The 17,212-nt window shown below is 35.0% G+C and overlaps 1 protein-coding gene across 1 annotated transcript; it reads right to left on the bottom strand.

Moving 5' to 3' along the window:
• Positions 1-4,174: 4,174 nt before the first annotated feature.
• Positions 4,175-16,295, bottom strand: LOC132640226 (SNF1-related protein kinase regulatory subunit beta-2-like). Its single transcript, XM_060356733.1, has 4 exons — positions 15,805-16,295; positions 10,723-10,901; positions 10,475-10,637; positions 4,175-4,743 (listed from the first exon to the last, which is right to left on the bottom strand). The coding sequence occupies exons 1-4, from the start codon at positions 15,973-15,975 to the stop codon at positions 4,417-4,419; spliced, it is 840 nt and encodes a 279-aa protein (XP_060212716.1). The 5' UTR covers positions 15,976-16,295; the 3' UTR covers positions 4,175-4,416.
• Between the last annotated feature and the right edge of the window lie 917 nt (positions 16,296-17,212).

Here is a 17,212-nt window from a genome sequence, read left to right as displayed (position 1 = left end):
TATGGAATTGTGATATACAAGCTTTCAAAACTTACGTTTTAAAATTACGAAATGAATTGACACAACTAAATAAGATTTGTGTATGCACTTTCGTATAGTTCAATAGCCAAAAGTCCTTGAATTTTTTTAGTACTTATCACCTAACTCCTTCGTCTATTTTTACTTGTCATGTATTGATTTGGCATGCCTACTAAAGAGTCAAAAATAGGATGATAATTTTAGCATATCACCCCTAATTATTATTAAGTCATCTAATGGTTGAAATCAATCAAGCATACTTTAAAAGTTGTGCATTCAATAACAATTCATTGAGGTTTCAACCGAATAATTAATAATAAGGGCAAAATAGGAACAAAGTGGTAAATTATCTCTTGATTTTTCAAACCAGACAAGTAAAAATGAACAACTAGATTTAGTATACATGACAAGTAAAAATAAACGGAGGGAGTATTAACTAAACAAAATGAAATTGAAGAGTCTTGAAACTATGAAATCATGGTAACTACTAGTACTCCCTCCATTCACTTTTATTTATCCAGTATTCTAAAAATAGATTTTTTATTTTACTTGTCACTTTTAGCATATCAAGACAAGATAATTTCTTTTTTTCTGTTTTACCCATTGTATTAAATACTCACTTCGAATCATTTTTCAAATCCAATAAAAATATACACCAATTAATATGGGTACATTGGTAAATTATGCACTTCATTTATTATTTCTTAAGAGGTATGCATAGTCAAAAATGGATAAATAAAAGTGAACCGAGGGAGTAGTAGACAAAATGAAATTGTAGAAATGTCTAGAATCTTCTTAATGTAAGCTCTAAATAATAGGAGTATTTAATAGGGAAAAGGACATATATGGCCGCTCGGCCAAAACTAATCCCATCCTCTAGCCCAATTTTTTCCAAACACAAAATGTAGTAATTAAATAAATTTCATCCACTAGCCAAAACTTAAATAAGACAATTTAAAAAAAAAAAAAAAAACACAAAAATGTTTGAGGCGATTTTTATATATAATATGTGTCATTTGTGTACAAAATATGTATCAGTACCTATCTGCAATGTATAGAAACTGTATAAATATAAATCACTAAGGTATGTATCATTTTTGTATATAATATGTATCATTTATGTATATAATGTGTATCAGCACAGCGCCACTGCCCTGTATAGAATAGAAAATTGTATCTTTTTGTATATAATATGTATCATTTTCTTATAAAAAGTGTATATATAATTCCAGCATGTGTATATAAACTGTATCAGTCTTGTATAGAAAGTGTACCATACGTATAAAAAATATATTGTAGAAACTGTATCATTGTGGTATATAATATGTATCACTATTGTATGTGTTAAAAATAAATATCATATCATTATTGTATAATATATGTATAATAAATGTATAATTAACGTATAATTTATGTATAATAAATATATGATTAATTTCAGCATATGTATATAAACTGTATAATTCTTGTATATAAAGTGTATATAATTCTTGTATATAAAGTGTATATATATAATTCCAACATATGTATATATGTTGTAGCAGCCCTTTAGTGGTGACTTTTTGTGGCGATAAGTCGCCACAAAAAGTCTTTTTTTTTTTTTTTTAAGCGCCTGGGCTGTTGGGCCGGCCAGCCTTGGCATTATTTTGGGCCGACCGGACACTTAATGAGATTAAACCCAAATAATGATTAAATATGGAATTAGTTTGGCTCAGTGGACACACGGTGTCTTTTTCCCTATTTACTAACACTGATGGCCCACTGGTCTTTTTCACATAGTCACAAGCCAAACAGCAAACCAAAAGTTTTTGGTACGTTCTCTTTTGTGGATCATTTTTTTGCACGGATTGCCCTTCTTTTGGGGCTGTCTTTAAATTTTGCCCCTCATATTTGTGTTCTTTAAGTTTTGCCCTTCGCTTGGATACCTGAGATTCTGGGTTTGAACCCCGCTCAGGCATAAAATAAAAAAATAATTTCGCAAGGCAGGGCTGGGAGGAGTGTATGCCGGATCCGGCATACAATCCTTAAGGAAAAACTAAAGTTATGCCAGAGGGGGCAGACTTTGCCTTGAGACATATATATATATATATATATATATATATATATATATATATATATATATATATATTTTACTTTTCAAGGTAAACTTTTAATTATGCCTTAAGGAAAAGTTCCGCCTTATGGGGCATACTTTTAGTTATGTCTTAACTAAAAGTGTGCCCCATAAAATATAACTAAAAGTATGCCCCATAAGACGGAACTTTTCCTTAAGGCATAACTAAAAGTTTGCCTTGAGGAAAAGTTCTGCCTTATGAGGCATACTTTTGGTTATGCCTTAATTAAAAGTCTGCCCCATAAAGCATAATTCCTTAAGGAAAAGTTTTGCTCCATAAGGCATAATTAAACTATGCCTTGAGGAAAAGTTATGCCCCCTCCGGCATAACTTTAGTAATTCGTTCACAAGTTTATGCCGGTGGGGGCATACTTTTAATGGGCAAACTTTTATGCCGGACCCGGCATAAACTTGTGAAGGAATTATCAAAGTTATGCCGAACCCAACATACTTATGCCAAGTCTGCCCATAAGGCATAAGTATGTCGGGTCCGGCATAACTTTGGTAATTCCTTCACAAGTGTATGCCGGTGGGGGCATAGCGAAATTTAAACTCTGTCTTGCGATTTTTTAAAAAAAAATTGACTGTGTGTGGGTTCGAACCTAGAACCCATGGGTTTTAGTCGAAGGGCAAAATTTAAAAATTTCAAATATGAGGGGCAAAATTTTAAAACCACCCCAAAAGACGGGCCAGAATTGCCCTTTGTGGATTACAACTCAGGCTCAGAAAGTCCATACCATGACATCAATTTAGTTTCTACTTATATATTTATTTATTTATTTTTCTTTTAATATTTTATCTATTTTTATATATTAAATATCATTGAATTATATCATCTTAAAAACTTAAAAAAATGTTGGAGATACTGCATTTTTAATTAATTATATCTTTAATGCACCTCCTCACATGCACATCAATTCTTTTTCCATGGAATAAATATGTGAAAATGAGTTCTTAATTTTCACTTATGTTAAAACTTCCATTGATGAAAGAACACTACAATGCTCTATTGCATAGTAAAATGAATTCTTGATCTGGTTTTCCATTGATGAATGAGCACTAAGGGCGTTTTTGGTATGGAGGAAAGTATTTTCTTATTTTTTCATATTTGGCTAGTCAAAAAGTTTTAAAAAAAATTTGTCTTAAAAATTAGGAAAATGACTTTCTTAGGAGTAGTAAGAAAAATAAATTTCATTAGTGACACACCGCATTAATTGTCTCATGCCCCAACCACCCTGCACCTACACGGCTGCTCCCATCCTCACCACCACCATCCCTACATTCACACCTATATTGTTTGTCTAAATTATATATAAATACTTTTGAAATAATATCTTTATTTATTTATCAAACATCAAAAACTAAGAAAGAAAGTCATTCTAGCTATTAGCTACTGCCAGAATAGTCCAACACCCATACATCAAGGACCATTTTGATTATTTTCTCCGAAAATAACATTAGAGAGAAAAAAATAATTATTTTTTCGAGTTGTGATGGAGTTGCTGCAATAACAGATCTGTGTCTTGATCCTACCACCAGTTAATTTCAGACTGATGATCTCTTCTTTTTTTCCAAAGAATGATAAACAAGATGAATCCAGCTATAATTTGTTTTTCTTTCATACGAGAGATCTTTGTTTTTTACACAAAAGAAAACTGAAAATAACACACGAGTTCTTTGCAGGATTATTCACTTTTGTTGAATTGTAAATGGCTATGTTTATCCATTTTTCTTGATCGTTAATGCATTAGTGCAATCAGGGCGTGCAGTACTCCCAACAAACAAATAAATTTATGTGTAAACTTCGTTAGAGTTGCAACAAATAGTATATATGAAACCATAACATTAAAAAAATAATGGGTTCAATGCAAGGAAGGCAAGAACCTTAAAGGTTGAACACATAGAGCTTAATTCTTGGATTCGCCTCCGAGAGCAATGAGCACCTCATTATTCAACTTTTTTTTTTTTTTTTCATTTTAGCCATGTAGAGCAATACTTTATGATAGAGCAAAGCCACATAAGATCTAGTTCATAACATCAAGAAGAAGAAAATTGGACTTGATCAATTGTGTGTTAAGAAAAAGGAGCAAATGAGAGATTGCAAAGCAAATGGAGGAAGTCACAGAGCTTTACTACTATATAAACTTCTAAACATTACCTCTATTACCTTTTTTTTAAACCTTTTAACTGCAGAAACCATGAGCCAACATGCTTGACTTCTAATAATTTGCTACTAGTATTCGAATTACTTAAGACACTATCATAAAGACGAGTTTATCGAACCTTCACCTCTGTATCGACTTGTAAAGAACCACTGTCACGTATTTGGACAGGAACCGGTTAGTTGAACCGAGTGCTACCACAGAAGGGGTACTCCTGTCTTTCTGCATGTAGAGATGGTTAAGCACCACGTGCTGAGGTCTTGATAGCGGAGGAGGAATTTCCATGTGAGATGGAGGAACGTTAAGTAAAGTCATTTGTAGATGGGGCGGGACAACCGGCGGCTCCTTCGCGTAGTCCTCGGATCCGAGGTGCAAGTTGTTGTAGCTGGAATCCGGGGATTGAGGAGGTTCGAAACCAGAAATGCTCTCGATGTCTTCTGGAACGTAATCCTGCACATGCATCAGCAAGGACAAACTTTGTCAAGATAATATAGCACATCAAAGCAAAGGACAAAACGTTGAAGAGTATTAGGCCCATCTGGGAAATCTAACTATCGATTCATCAAATGACGAGATTAGTCATAAAGGCAGCTAAGCAAGTAGAGTAAGACTTCCATGATCATTCGAATAAGCTTTGACTAATACTAATCAGAGAAGAATCCGTGGCATCAAACAAAGTCCTACTTTTTCTTTTGATATGGTAAAACCCAGCCCCTCAGAATCCCTCCAATCCAGGAGTGGAATTCTCTCACTTTGCTCCCTTTGACTCAAAGGTTGGGTGAACCAAACGAAAAAGACGGAATAGCCCACTCCCAACCATGAGGCTGTCACCGACGAAGCAAGTGGGAAAAGTCGCTGTCCCAGAAGAAAAGGGTTGGAGCGGATCACGCTTCACTTGCTGCATATTTTTCCGTTACTCCACAAGTGCCATCAGTTATCTAAGGGGTCGTTTGGTTGTTGGTTAGAGTTATGCAGGGTTTAGTTATGTAGTAGTTATTCCATCTTCTCCCCTACATAAAATAATATATAGATTCCCTCATAACTACATGTATTAGTTATGCGGAAATGAAAAACATGAACCAAACATTGTATTAGCAGTGTTATGTTTTATGTAGAAAAGAGAAAAAACCAACCAAACATTTTATAACTTGTGCTAGATTCTATATTTATTTTTTACTTTTTCTCTATTTTTGTAACCAAACAATGTATAAACTTATGCTAGTTTTAATACATGGATAACTCCTTTCTATCCATCAACCAAACTACCCCTAAGTGCTAGAATGCACTTTGTATCCACTTAAGAAACAAAAACAAGTTATGGACATAAAAATCAAAAAGCAAATCAAAGGATGGTGGAAGTGAAAAACAAACTAAAGGACTCGTAAACAGCCAAGACTATTGCTCTTCGCAAAGTGCGATGTTGGGTCTACTTAGGATAAGTAAGAGATTTACAAGCCTATAATTAAACAGCAGCATATTAACATCTGAAAAAAGCTGATCTTTATGTGTTAAGACCTATAAAAAATAAATAACAAACTAAATATATATACCCTGCTTGTGGCTGAAACGATCCAAGATTTGGGGGATGAGAATAAAAAAAAAAAAAAAAAAGAATAGCTTTGTAGTCATTTGCTTGCAGGCAACCAATATGATGAACCATGATGTCAATACTGAACGGAGAAGAAACAGAGAAGAAAAGAAGGATCTGGAGTGGGAAATTCTCAGTAACAACAATGATATGTCCTGGGAAATTAACCCTGAGGTTAGGCTGCATAAGGCACTAAAGAACAAATTTCACCAAAGAAAAATTCATCTCTTCACTCAGAATCTACAGAAATGGGTACCAGCAGTTCAAAGTTTTCCGCATCCAGGAGAAGGTATTCCAGTTTTACACAAAAACATAAAGTATCATTATAAAGACCTCTTGAACAGATTCTATGCAAAAGCACAAAATAAATAAAAGAAAATAAGACTAATAGTTATGGGAGAAAAAATGAATCAAAAGAATAAAAGGAGCTTGTCAAATCATTTAAGATTTATTTTCACATTTCCTCTTATTTTGCTATTTCTTAGACCAACTTTGGGCACACAAGTTTACACCAAATACAGCGACTCGACGAGAGAGAGATTGTCGGAGAACACCTACAGTGTTAGTCATACCATATGTTCATTAAAGACAGGACCTTTCCTTCAAAGGTAAATGAATTAACAACACCCTTTAAGCAACATAACTATGCACGTAAGCTAGTATCTGCCAGCATTAATTATGACCAGTGATATTGTACATGTACCCATCAGGGCTATATATTAGGGATATTTTTACTTCACCATGATTTTAACATATATAGTGGATGGGATTCAAAAACTTGCCAATGATTTTTCTTTCTGGAAACAAAAGAGATATTCAGACATTAACTTCATGATCTCTCACCATATTTTCTATCGCACAAACACGAACAAACCAGAAAATTGAGTGACAGCTAAGGTTGAGCCTAAGATAAATCGAAATTCAGCAGAGATTCGATCGACAGACACATAAAAAGAATTTCCATTCTTTTCTGCAAGCCAAATTCTTAAGACGGCCCAAAGCACAGGCATAAGCGCAACCATGGAGAGCTATGGATCTACGAAGAACAGCCACATAAAATATCAGAAACCTCTTAATTCCAATTATCTAAGGGTGCGTTTGGTATGAAGGCAAATATTTTCCATGAAAGTAAGTGGGTTTCTTGCTTATTTTCTGATGTTTGGTAAATAAGCAGAAAATATTATCTAAAAGAATTTGTATATAATTTAGGCAAAAACTATACGGCATGGGGGCTATGGGGTTGGGGTGGGTTGGAGGGCGGGTATTAGATAATTAGTGTGGAATGACACCTATGGAACTTGTTTTCCCTACTTCCACTAGGGAAATAATTTTCCTCATTTTTAAGGAACTTGTTTTCCTACAGAAAATGTTTTGCAAAAAATTTGACCACCCAAACATGAGAAAATTGGAACACATCCTCCAGAAAATGTTTTCCTCCATACCAAACACACCCTAAAACTATGTATAAGAATAAGCACTGAAGAAACAACTCCTTCAGAAATTTGACTTGGTGCATACAGTTAATTTGACTCACATATTATAGCCACTAACATGATCTAAAGGGAATTCGTTCAGTCCCTATTGGATCTCTGGATTCCAATTTTTTTTTTTTTTTTTGCCTTCGAAGAAACAGTACAACAGAAAACTAGATTTATAGCCTGTTTGGCTATCTAAAATCAACCTATTTTGAATTAGGGATATTTTTACTTCACCATGATTTTAACATACATAGTGGATGAGATTCAAAAACTTGCCAATGATTTTTCTTTGCGGAAACAAAAGAGATATTCAGACATTAACTTCATGATCTCTCACCATATTTTCTACGGAAAAGGGTCAAATATACCCCTCTACTTTGGGATATTGTTGAAATTCATCCCCCGTTATACTTTTTCGTCATTCATACCCCTACCATCTGGTAAAGTTCTAAATTTGCCCTTACTTTGACGGAGGAGACACGTGGCATCGTCTGAGTGAAAAACCCAACCCCATTAATTTGACCCATAACCCGATCCGACCCTTCCACAAATTAATTGCTCCTATTCGTTGTCTTCTCTGCCAAGCCTGGTTCCATTCCCAATTCCCTTCTTCACCATTGTTATCAAACCAGCACAACTCCACTATCATTTCCTCCTCCATTTCTCATTTTGATTTCAAAAGACAACTTCAAAAATCCCACTATAAAAAGCTGCTACAATCATAGAAGAAGCAACAGTGAAAACTGAACAACACCCTCCCATCCAGGTCTATTTTTCTATTGGTGAAGCCTCAAACTTTGATGGTAAGAAAAGCTTTTAAGGGGTGGTTCCATTGATGGTAAGAACAATTTATTTTGTTCTATGTGGTATAAACTTTCAAAAAAGCCTTGAGCTTGCTTGTCAATATTCTCTGAAACATGATGAGAACTTTTTGTAATTGAGCAACAAGAATCTTCAGTGGCTGTAAGAACAAATCTTCAGTGGCTTACTAACAACGTATTCTCTTATTCATCCATAGAAAATAGAAATTTTTAAACTGCTATATTAAAGATGAGAAAAAGTGAATTGCTGAGAAGGGTTTTGGAAGGAAGACAAGAATCGACTTATTTTCTTTTAGATTGAAAAGGTTCAGCACAAAAATTGAATTGCATATTACAAATGTTATACAACTTAAAAGGAACAAGAAATCTTTTCATCTGTGCAAAAAAGTTTGCAGCACCATGGCAGTAGCTGAATTCCCCAATTCCCTCTAATGCGTTACTTCATTTCCATATCGCTTTGAATCTCTTAGCCGTATCTGACCTCTTTTTATGTTTTTATTGAGCCGAGGGTCTCTCGGAAACAGCCGTCCTACCTTGGTAGGAGTAAGGTCTGCGTACACTCTACCCTCCCCAGACCCCACGTTGTGGGATTTCACTGGGTTGTTGTTGTTGTTGGTGTTTCCTCATTTTTGTTGGTTTATTAACGTTGAGTTGTACAGAGGTGTGCAAAATATCCGATATTCCAATTGCACTTTTAAGGGTGATTCATGGCTGTTTTAGCGGATCTCCAGCAGCATCAATGAAAAACAGAGTGTTTTTATGGCGGTTTTGTGGAGGAACACGGTGGTGACTATAAGAATGAACTAGAAGGCGGTGTGTGGCAACAAGGGATGGTGGGTAAAAAATTAAGAAGGGAATGGGTAAGTCGGGTCTTGGGTTTTGGGTCGGGTACGGATTTTTTAAGTGGTGGGTTGAGGTTTATTTAAAAGCTGCCACGTGTCCAGTCCGTTAGAATGAGGGGTATATTTAGAACTTTGATAGACGGCAGGGGTATGAATGACGAAAAAGTATAACGGGGGATGAATTTCAACAATATCCCAAAGTAGAGGGGTATATTTGGCCCTTTTCCGTATTTTCTATCGCACAAACACGAACAAACCAGACAATTGAGTGACAGCTAAGGTTGAGCCTAAGATAAATCGAAATTCAGCAGAGATTCGATCGACAGACACGTAAAAAGAATTTCCATATCTTTTCTGAAAGCCAAATTCTTAGGACAGCCCAAAGCACAGGCATAAGCGCAACCATGGAGAGCTATGGATCTACGAAGAAGAGCCACATAAAATATCAGAAACCTCTTAATTACAATTATCTAAGAGTGCGTTTGGTATGAAGGCAAACTTTTCTATGAAAGTAAGTGGGTTTCTTGCTTATTTTCTGATGTTTGGTAAATAAGCAGAAAATATTATCTAAAAGAATTTGTATAATTTAGGCAAAAACTATACGGCATGGGGGCTAACGGGTTGGAGTGGGGTTGGGGGTGTTGGAGGGTGGGTATTAGATAATTAGTGTGGAATGACACCTATGGAACTTGTTTTCCCTACTTCCACTAGGGAAATAATTTCATCTTTAAGGAACTTATTTTCCTACAGAAAATGTTTTCCAAAAATTTTGACCACCCAAACATGAGAAAATTGGAACACATCCTCCAGAAAATGTTTCCACCATACCAAACATACCCTAAAACTATATGTATAAGAATAAGCACTGAAGAAACAACTCCTTCAGAAATTTGACTTGATGCAGACAGTTAATTTGACTAACATATTATAGCCAGTCACATGATTCAGGAACATCCTCTTCAAATCGATCTAAAGGGAATTCGTTCAGTCCCTATTGGATCTCTGGATTCCAATTATTTATTTTTTATTTATTTTGCCTTCGAAGAAACAGTACAACAGAAAACTAGATTTATAGCCTGTTTGGCCATCTAAAATCAACCTATTTTGGAAGTAATTTTTTCAAAGGCAGTGAGAAGCAGTTTGTGTTGGCTAATCAATTTGAATGCACTTTTGAGCAGCAATTAGCGATTGGCCAAGCTTTAAAAAAGTACTTCTAAACGTATTTTCTCAAAAATGTTGTTCAAAAAGTGCTTTTAGGGAGAAGCTACTTTTTTCAGCTTCTCAAAAACAGCTTCTGCTTCTACCCGAAATCACTTTTACTTCCCCCAAACACCTCAACTTTGGAATAAAGAACACACTTTTGGCCTTAGAAGCTTGGCCAAACAGGCTATTAGAAATCAATGGATTACTGAAAATGTAGTAACAGCCATGAGAACAAGATGACAAATGTACCTTCATGTCTAAAAGGTTGAAAGTGTTCCCTGCTTCATCCTGAACACATGGCAAGTCGGGGGAACACCTCCATTGTCCATCAACTATAAACCTATATTGGTAGACCCCTGAAGGAAGCACTTTCAAAATGGTAAAATCCTTCCCCGATCTTTGCAGAGGCATCCTGGAAAAAGAGTGTGAAATTTCAACATTAACTTGCAGCCTTGACGCCTAAGGAGACATCGTGGATGAGAAAATAAATTTATAACCTTGACTTCCAATCATCCCATGATCCCTCCACAGCAACTTCTTTGCCATCATGGGTCCAAGATATAAGTGTTGGAACTCCTTGCTCGTCATTAGGCTCTTCATAACCTGAGCTGGTTTGCGTCCATGAAATGCTTGGGCCGTGCCCCTCATCAGGTCTCTGTAGAGGAACCACTGGCATCTGGGAAAATATTTGAAAACCAAACAATGTCGATCATACAGAGCATTTATTATCAGATAAATCCACATAAGAGACATTAATTCCATGCTAGCTGGTAACAGAAAGCTATCCAAAGTTCAAAAAGTGGGAAAACATAGATATTAGATAGACAAAGATTAAAACTTTACACCTAGACAAGCAAACCAACGACTATGCTGCCATTCCAAACCAGTTTCAACCAATTAAACATAAAAAGATTACCACTTTACACCTACATAAGCAACAACTAATACACCTCAATCCTCCTCAATATTCATTAGCTTCATTTGAATCCACTTCATTCCAAGCATGTAGATAGACAAAGATTAAGATTAAAACTTTACACATAAACAAGCACAACAATGACTACGCCGCAATCCCAAACTAGTTTCTACCAATTAAACAGATAAAGATTTGAACTTTACACCTACATGAGCAACAACAACTAATATGCCTCAAATGCTAACAAGTTGGAGTCTGCTACATGAATCCTCGATATTTATTTGACCCACTTCATCCGAAGCAATTAGATAGACAAAGATTAAAAAAAAAAAAAAAAAAAACTACACCTAAACAAGCACAACAACGATTACGCCGCGATCTCAAGCCAATTTCAACCAATTAAACAGATTTTTTTTTTAAATAATTACACCTACGTAACCAACAACTAATATGCCTCAAATCCCACTAATCAGTTGAGGTCGGCTATATGAATCCCCAAAATTCATTCGCTTCATTTGAACCCACTTCATTCCAAGCAATTAGATAGACAAAGATTAAAACTTTACACCTAAACAAGCTTAAGAACAACTACATCGAGATCCCAAACTAGTATCAACCTATGTTGCTAGGACCCTTCACTTTTGCTACCGCACTCGTGTCCGACACGACACGACACCGACACCGACACCGGATTCGTGTCGGATCTAGTCAAACGACATTGGATACTTTGACCGAATCCATGGGCCAATCTGAGAAAAAATTTGAGGCTAAATTGAAAGAAACGGAGAGCTCTTGAAGAGTGGACACTTATTGTATCTAGAAGAGTTTCAAGTTAATTAAAAATTAATATTTAATTATAAATGAAACATAACTATTAAAAAATTATTTTTGTTTTTTATTTCTAGGCATGGATTTAGTTATTTTTCTTATAATTTCGAATTATTTTAGCCGAATCCCCGAACCCGTATCCGCACCCGGATCTGTACCCCCGAATCTTAAAATTTAGATTATGCCGAATCCGACCTCTAGATAAGTACCCGTATCCGACACTCGACACCGAGTCAAAGCAACATAGGTATCAACTAGTCAAACAGGAAAAGATTGAACTTTACACCTATATAAGCAGCTACAACTAATATGCCTCAAATCCTAACTAGTTGAGGTATGCTAATGAATCCTAAATATTCATTCGCTTCATTTGAACCTGTTTCATCCCAAGCCATTAGATAGACAAAGGTTAAAACTTTACATCCTAAACAAGCACAACAACAACTACGCTGCGATCCCAAACCAGTTTCAACTAATTAAACAGAAAAGGATTTGAGCTTTACACCTACACAAGCAACAACAACTAATAGGCCTCAAATCCTAACTAGTTGAGGTCTGTTACACGAATCCTCAGTATTCATTCGCTTCATTTGAACCCTCCATTAAAACTTTACGCCTAAACAAGCATAAGAACAACTACACGATCGAAACCAACAACAACAACAACAACATACCCAGTGAAATCCGACAATGTGGGGTCTGGGGAGGGTAAAGTGTACGCAGACCTTACCCCTATCTCAGAAGATAGGGAGGCTGTTTCCGAGATCGAAACCAGTTTCAACAAATTAAAAAGGAAAAAGATTTGAACTTTACACCTACATAAGCAACAACAATTAATATGCCTCAAATCATAACTAGTTGAAGTATGCTACATGAAACCTCAATAGTCATTCCCTTCATTTGAACCCACTTCATTCCAATACAAAACATATGTGAGAAAAATAAGATAAAACAAAAAATAAAGAACCCCTCCACCCCAAACAAGCACAACAATGACTATGTCGCGATCCCAAACCAGTATCAACTAATTAAATAGAAAAAGATTTGAACTTTACACCTACATAAGCAACAACAATTAATATGCCTCAAATCCTAACTAGTTGAGTCAGCTATATGAATCCTCAATATTCATTCGCTTCATTTGAATCCACAATTAAAAGTTACACCTAAACAAGCATAACAACGACTACCCTGCAATCCCAAACCAGTTTCAACCAATTAAAAAGGAAAGGATTTGAACTTTACACCTACTTAAGCAACAACAATTAATATGCCTCAAATCATAACTAGTTGATGTGAACTACATGAATCCTCAATATTCATTCGCTTCATTTGAACCCACTTCATTCCAAAACAAATAAATATGAGAAAAATAAGATAAAACAAAACGTAAGATACCCCCTCCACCCACAACAACTAATATGCCTCAAATCCTAACTAGTTGAATCCGCTATATGAATCCTCAATATTCATTAGCTTCATTTGTACCCACAATTAAAACTTTACACCTATATAGGCAACAACAACTAATAGGCCTCAAATCCTAACTAGTTGACGTCTGTTACACGAATCCTCAGTATTCATTCGCTTCATTTGAAGCCACCGTTAAACCTTTACACCTAAACAAGCATAAGAACGACTACGCGATCCAAACCAGTTTCAACAATTAAAAAGGAAAAAGATTTGAACTTTACACCTACATAAGCAACAACAATTAATATGCCTCAAATCATAAATAGTTGAGGTCTGCTACATGAATCCTCAATATTCATTTGCTTCATTTGAACCCACTTCATTCCAAAACAAATAAATATGAGAACAATAAGATAAAACCAAAAATAGAAAAAACCCTCCACCTCAAACAAGCACAAGAATGACTACGCCGTGATCCCAAACCAGAATCGACTTCAATTTTACATCTACATAAGCAACAACAATTAATATACCTCAAATCCCAATCAATTGAGGTTGGCTATATGAGTCCTCAATATTCATTCGCTTCATTTGAACCAACTTCATTCCAATACAAATAAATATGAGAACAATAAGATAAAACAAAAAGTAAAACACCCCCTCCACCCCAACAACAACTAATATGCCTGAAATCCTAACTAGTTCAGTTCTACTATATGAATCCCTAAGTTACTCGGACTCTTCACTTTTGGTGCCGCACCCGTATCGATACGACATGGGTGTGGGTGTGGGTTTGGGATCCGTACCCGATCTGGTCAATTGATTTTGGGTACTTTGACCAAAAGCGACGGAGAAATTCCAAACGGATTCAATGCTTTATGTAATCAAAACAAAGCTAAGGTGAAATTGAAGAAAATGGAATACCTTGTACATAGAAATTTCTATGTCACTCATTTCCTTTTATCTCCTTCCAGGGTTTCTTTCTTGATCAATATTTTCTCCTCAAGTTTTCCACATTATATGTCATAATTTAGGTTTTATAGCTCTATTTTTAGATATTTGAATTATTTTTAGCTGAATCCCCGCACCCGTATCCATACCTGGATCCGTATCCCCGATTCTTAAAATTTAGATCATGAAGGATCCGACCTCTAGATCCGCACCCGTATCAGACACCCGCACCCAAGTCCGAGCAAATTGAATCCTCAATATTCATTCACTTCGTTTAAACCCCCTTCATTCCAACACAAACAAACAAAAAAATGAGAACAATAAGATAAAACCAAAAATAGAAAAACCCCTCCACCTCAAACAAGCACAAGAATGACTACGCCGTGATCCCAAACCAGTATCGACTAATTAAACAGAAAAAAAATTGAACTTTACACTACATAATCAACAACAACTAATATGCATCAAATCCTACCTAGTTGAGGTCTACTACGAGAATCCTTAATATTCATTCGCTTCATTGGAACCCACTTCATTCCAATACAAAAAATACGAGAAGAATAAGACAAGTAAAAACAAGAAAAAGAACCCCTCCACCCCCAAACAAGCACAACAACTACGCCGCGATCCCAAACCAGTATCAACTAATTAAACAGAAAAAAGATTTGAACTTTGTACCTACATAATCAGCAACAAATAATATGCATCAAATCCTAACTATTTGAGATCTGCTACACGAATCCTCAATATTCATTTGCCAATTTCAACCAAATAAACAGAAAAAAGATTACTTTACACCTATATAAGCAGCAACAACAACTAATATGCCTCAAATCCTAACAAGTTGAGCTCTGCTACATGAATCCTCAATCTCCATTTTAACACACTTCATTCCAATACAAAAAAAAATCAAGAACAATAACATATAAAAAAAAAAAAAACCCTCCACCCCAAACAAGCACAACAACGACTATGCTACGATCCCAAACCAGTATCAACCAATTAAACAGAAAAAAAAAAGATTTGAACTTTACACCTACATAATCAACAACAATCAATATGCAACAAATCCTAACTAGTTGAAATCTGCTACATGAATCCTCAATATTCATTTGAACCCACTTAATTCCAATACAAAAGATACAAGAACAATAACATAAAACAAAAAAATATGCAACAACAACTAATATGCCTTAAATCTAATTAAACATAAAGAGTTCTGAACTTTACACCTACATAATCAAGTAATCAACAACAATTAATATGCAACAAATCCTAACTAGTTAAAATCTGCTACATGAATCCTCAATATTCATTTAAACATACTTCATTTAAATACAAAAAAAAAAAAAAAAAAAAACAACAACAACAACAACATAAAACGAAAAAATAAAACACCCCCACCCCCTCCCCCCCCCCCAAACAACCCCACATTTCCAAGAAAGGCTAAAAAGGTTATAACAAAACTAACCTCAGGTCTAAACATCAAAGGTGAACGAGATGCCCTAGGACTGGACGGTGGAGATTGTCCCATAAACTCACCATCAACTTGATGAACGGTCATGATATCTTGGACCCCACCAGAATCAACCCCAGATGGGATATTACCATCACTTTCTTCTCTTCCATTAACATTCCCCATTTTCTTCAAATCTTGAAAAAAAAAAAACGCTTTGAATCTACAAAAAATAAAAAGATTCCTTTTTTTTGTGTGTGTGTGAAGTTTTTTTATAAATACATTTCACCCACCAACACTATTATTAATGACATGAAAGAATATATAGTACTGTGTGGATTAATTATGGAGGATCTAAGGATAAAGAGTGATTAGATTAGAAAAAAAATTTGTGGGGTTTAATTGGTTTTATGTTTGTGTTTTGTCTATGATTATTATTGGATTAGATGATATTGAGTTTTGTTGCTGATGAGTGAAGTGAGGAACACACATGATAGTGGGAAAAAAACTTAGCCAAATTATATTATTTATCAAAATTAAGCATTTAATAAAGTAAGAATATTAATTAATGAATTATTATTAAGTGAAAGAAATTTTTATGCGAATACATTTAATACGGCGTATTGATTTGACGTAAATATCTGCTGTGAAATAGTATTGATAGAGGTTAATTTCACTTGTTGTAAGTAAACTTTACCCTTCTTTCTAAAAGTGTTTTTAATATTTTAAAAAACCCATTTTGAATCTAAGAAAAAAAAAAGATTCTTCCTTTTGAGAAGTTTTTCTATAAATACATTTCACCCACCACCACTATATATATATGATTATTAATGACATGAAAGAATATATAGTACTGTGTGGATTTATTATGGAGGATCGAAGGACAAGAAGTGATTATATTAGAAATAAATTGTGGGGTTTGATTGATTTTGTATTTGTGTTGTTTTTTATATGATTATTATGGGATTAGATCAGATAATATTGAGTTTTGTTGCAGACGAGTGAAGTGAGGAACACACGGGATAGCCAGTAAATATTTAGTCAAATTATATTAATTTACCAAAATTAAGCAATTAATACAACAAAAATAAATATTAATGAAGTATGATTAACAACAACATACCCAGTGAAATCCCACAATGTGAGGTCTGGGGAGGGTAAAGTGTACGTAGACCATACCCCTATCTTGGAAGACAGGGAGGTTGTTTCCGAAAGACCCTCGGCTCAAGAGAAATCACAACGAGAAAAGTTAGATAAGCAACAGCAATTCAAAGCAGAATGCAAATGAAACTAAAGAAAGCGAATAAGTCAAAATAAAGCAGTCTGAAAAGAAGGAAACAGTAGCTACTACAGATAAATAGGATAATCGAAGTACAAGAAACCAAGGGCAATAGACTATAGATCGAAACAACGATTACCTACT

The sequence above is a fragment of the Lycium barbarum genome, chromosome 5, assembly GCF_019175385.1.
Source record: "Lycium barbarum isolate Lr01 chromosome 5, ASM1917538v2, whole genome shotgun sequence".
NCBI classification, from domain to species: Eukaryota; Viridiplantae; Streptophyta; class Magnoliopsida; order Solanales; family Solanaceae; genus Lycium; species Lycium barbarum.
The sequence above is the reverse complement of the archived record's forward strand: the minus strand, read 5'-3'. Positions and strand labels throughout refer to the sequence as shown.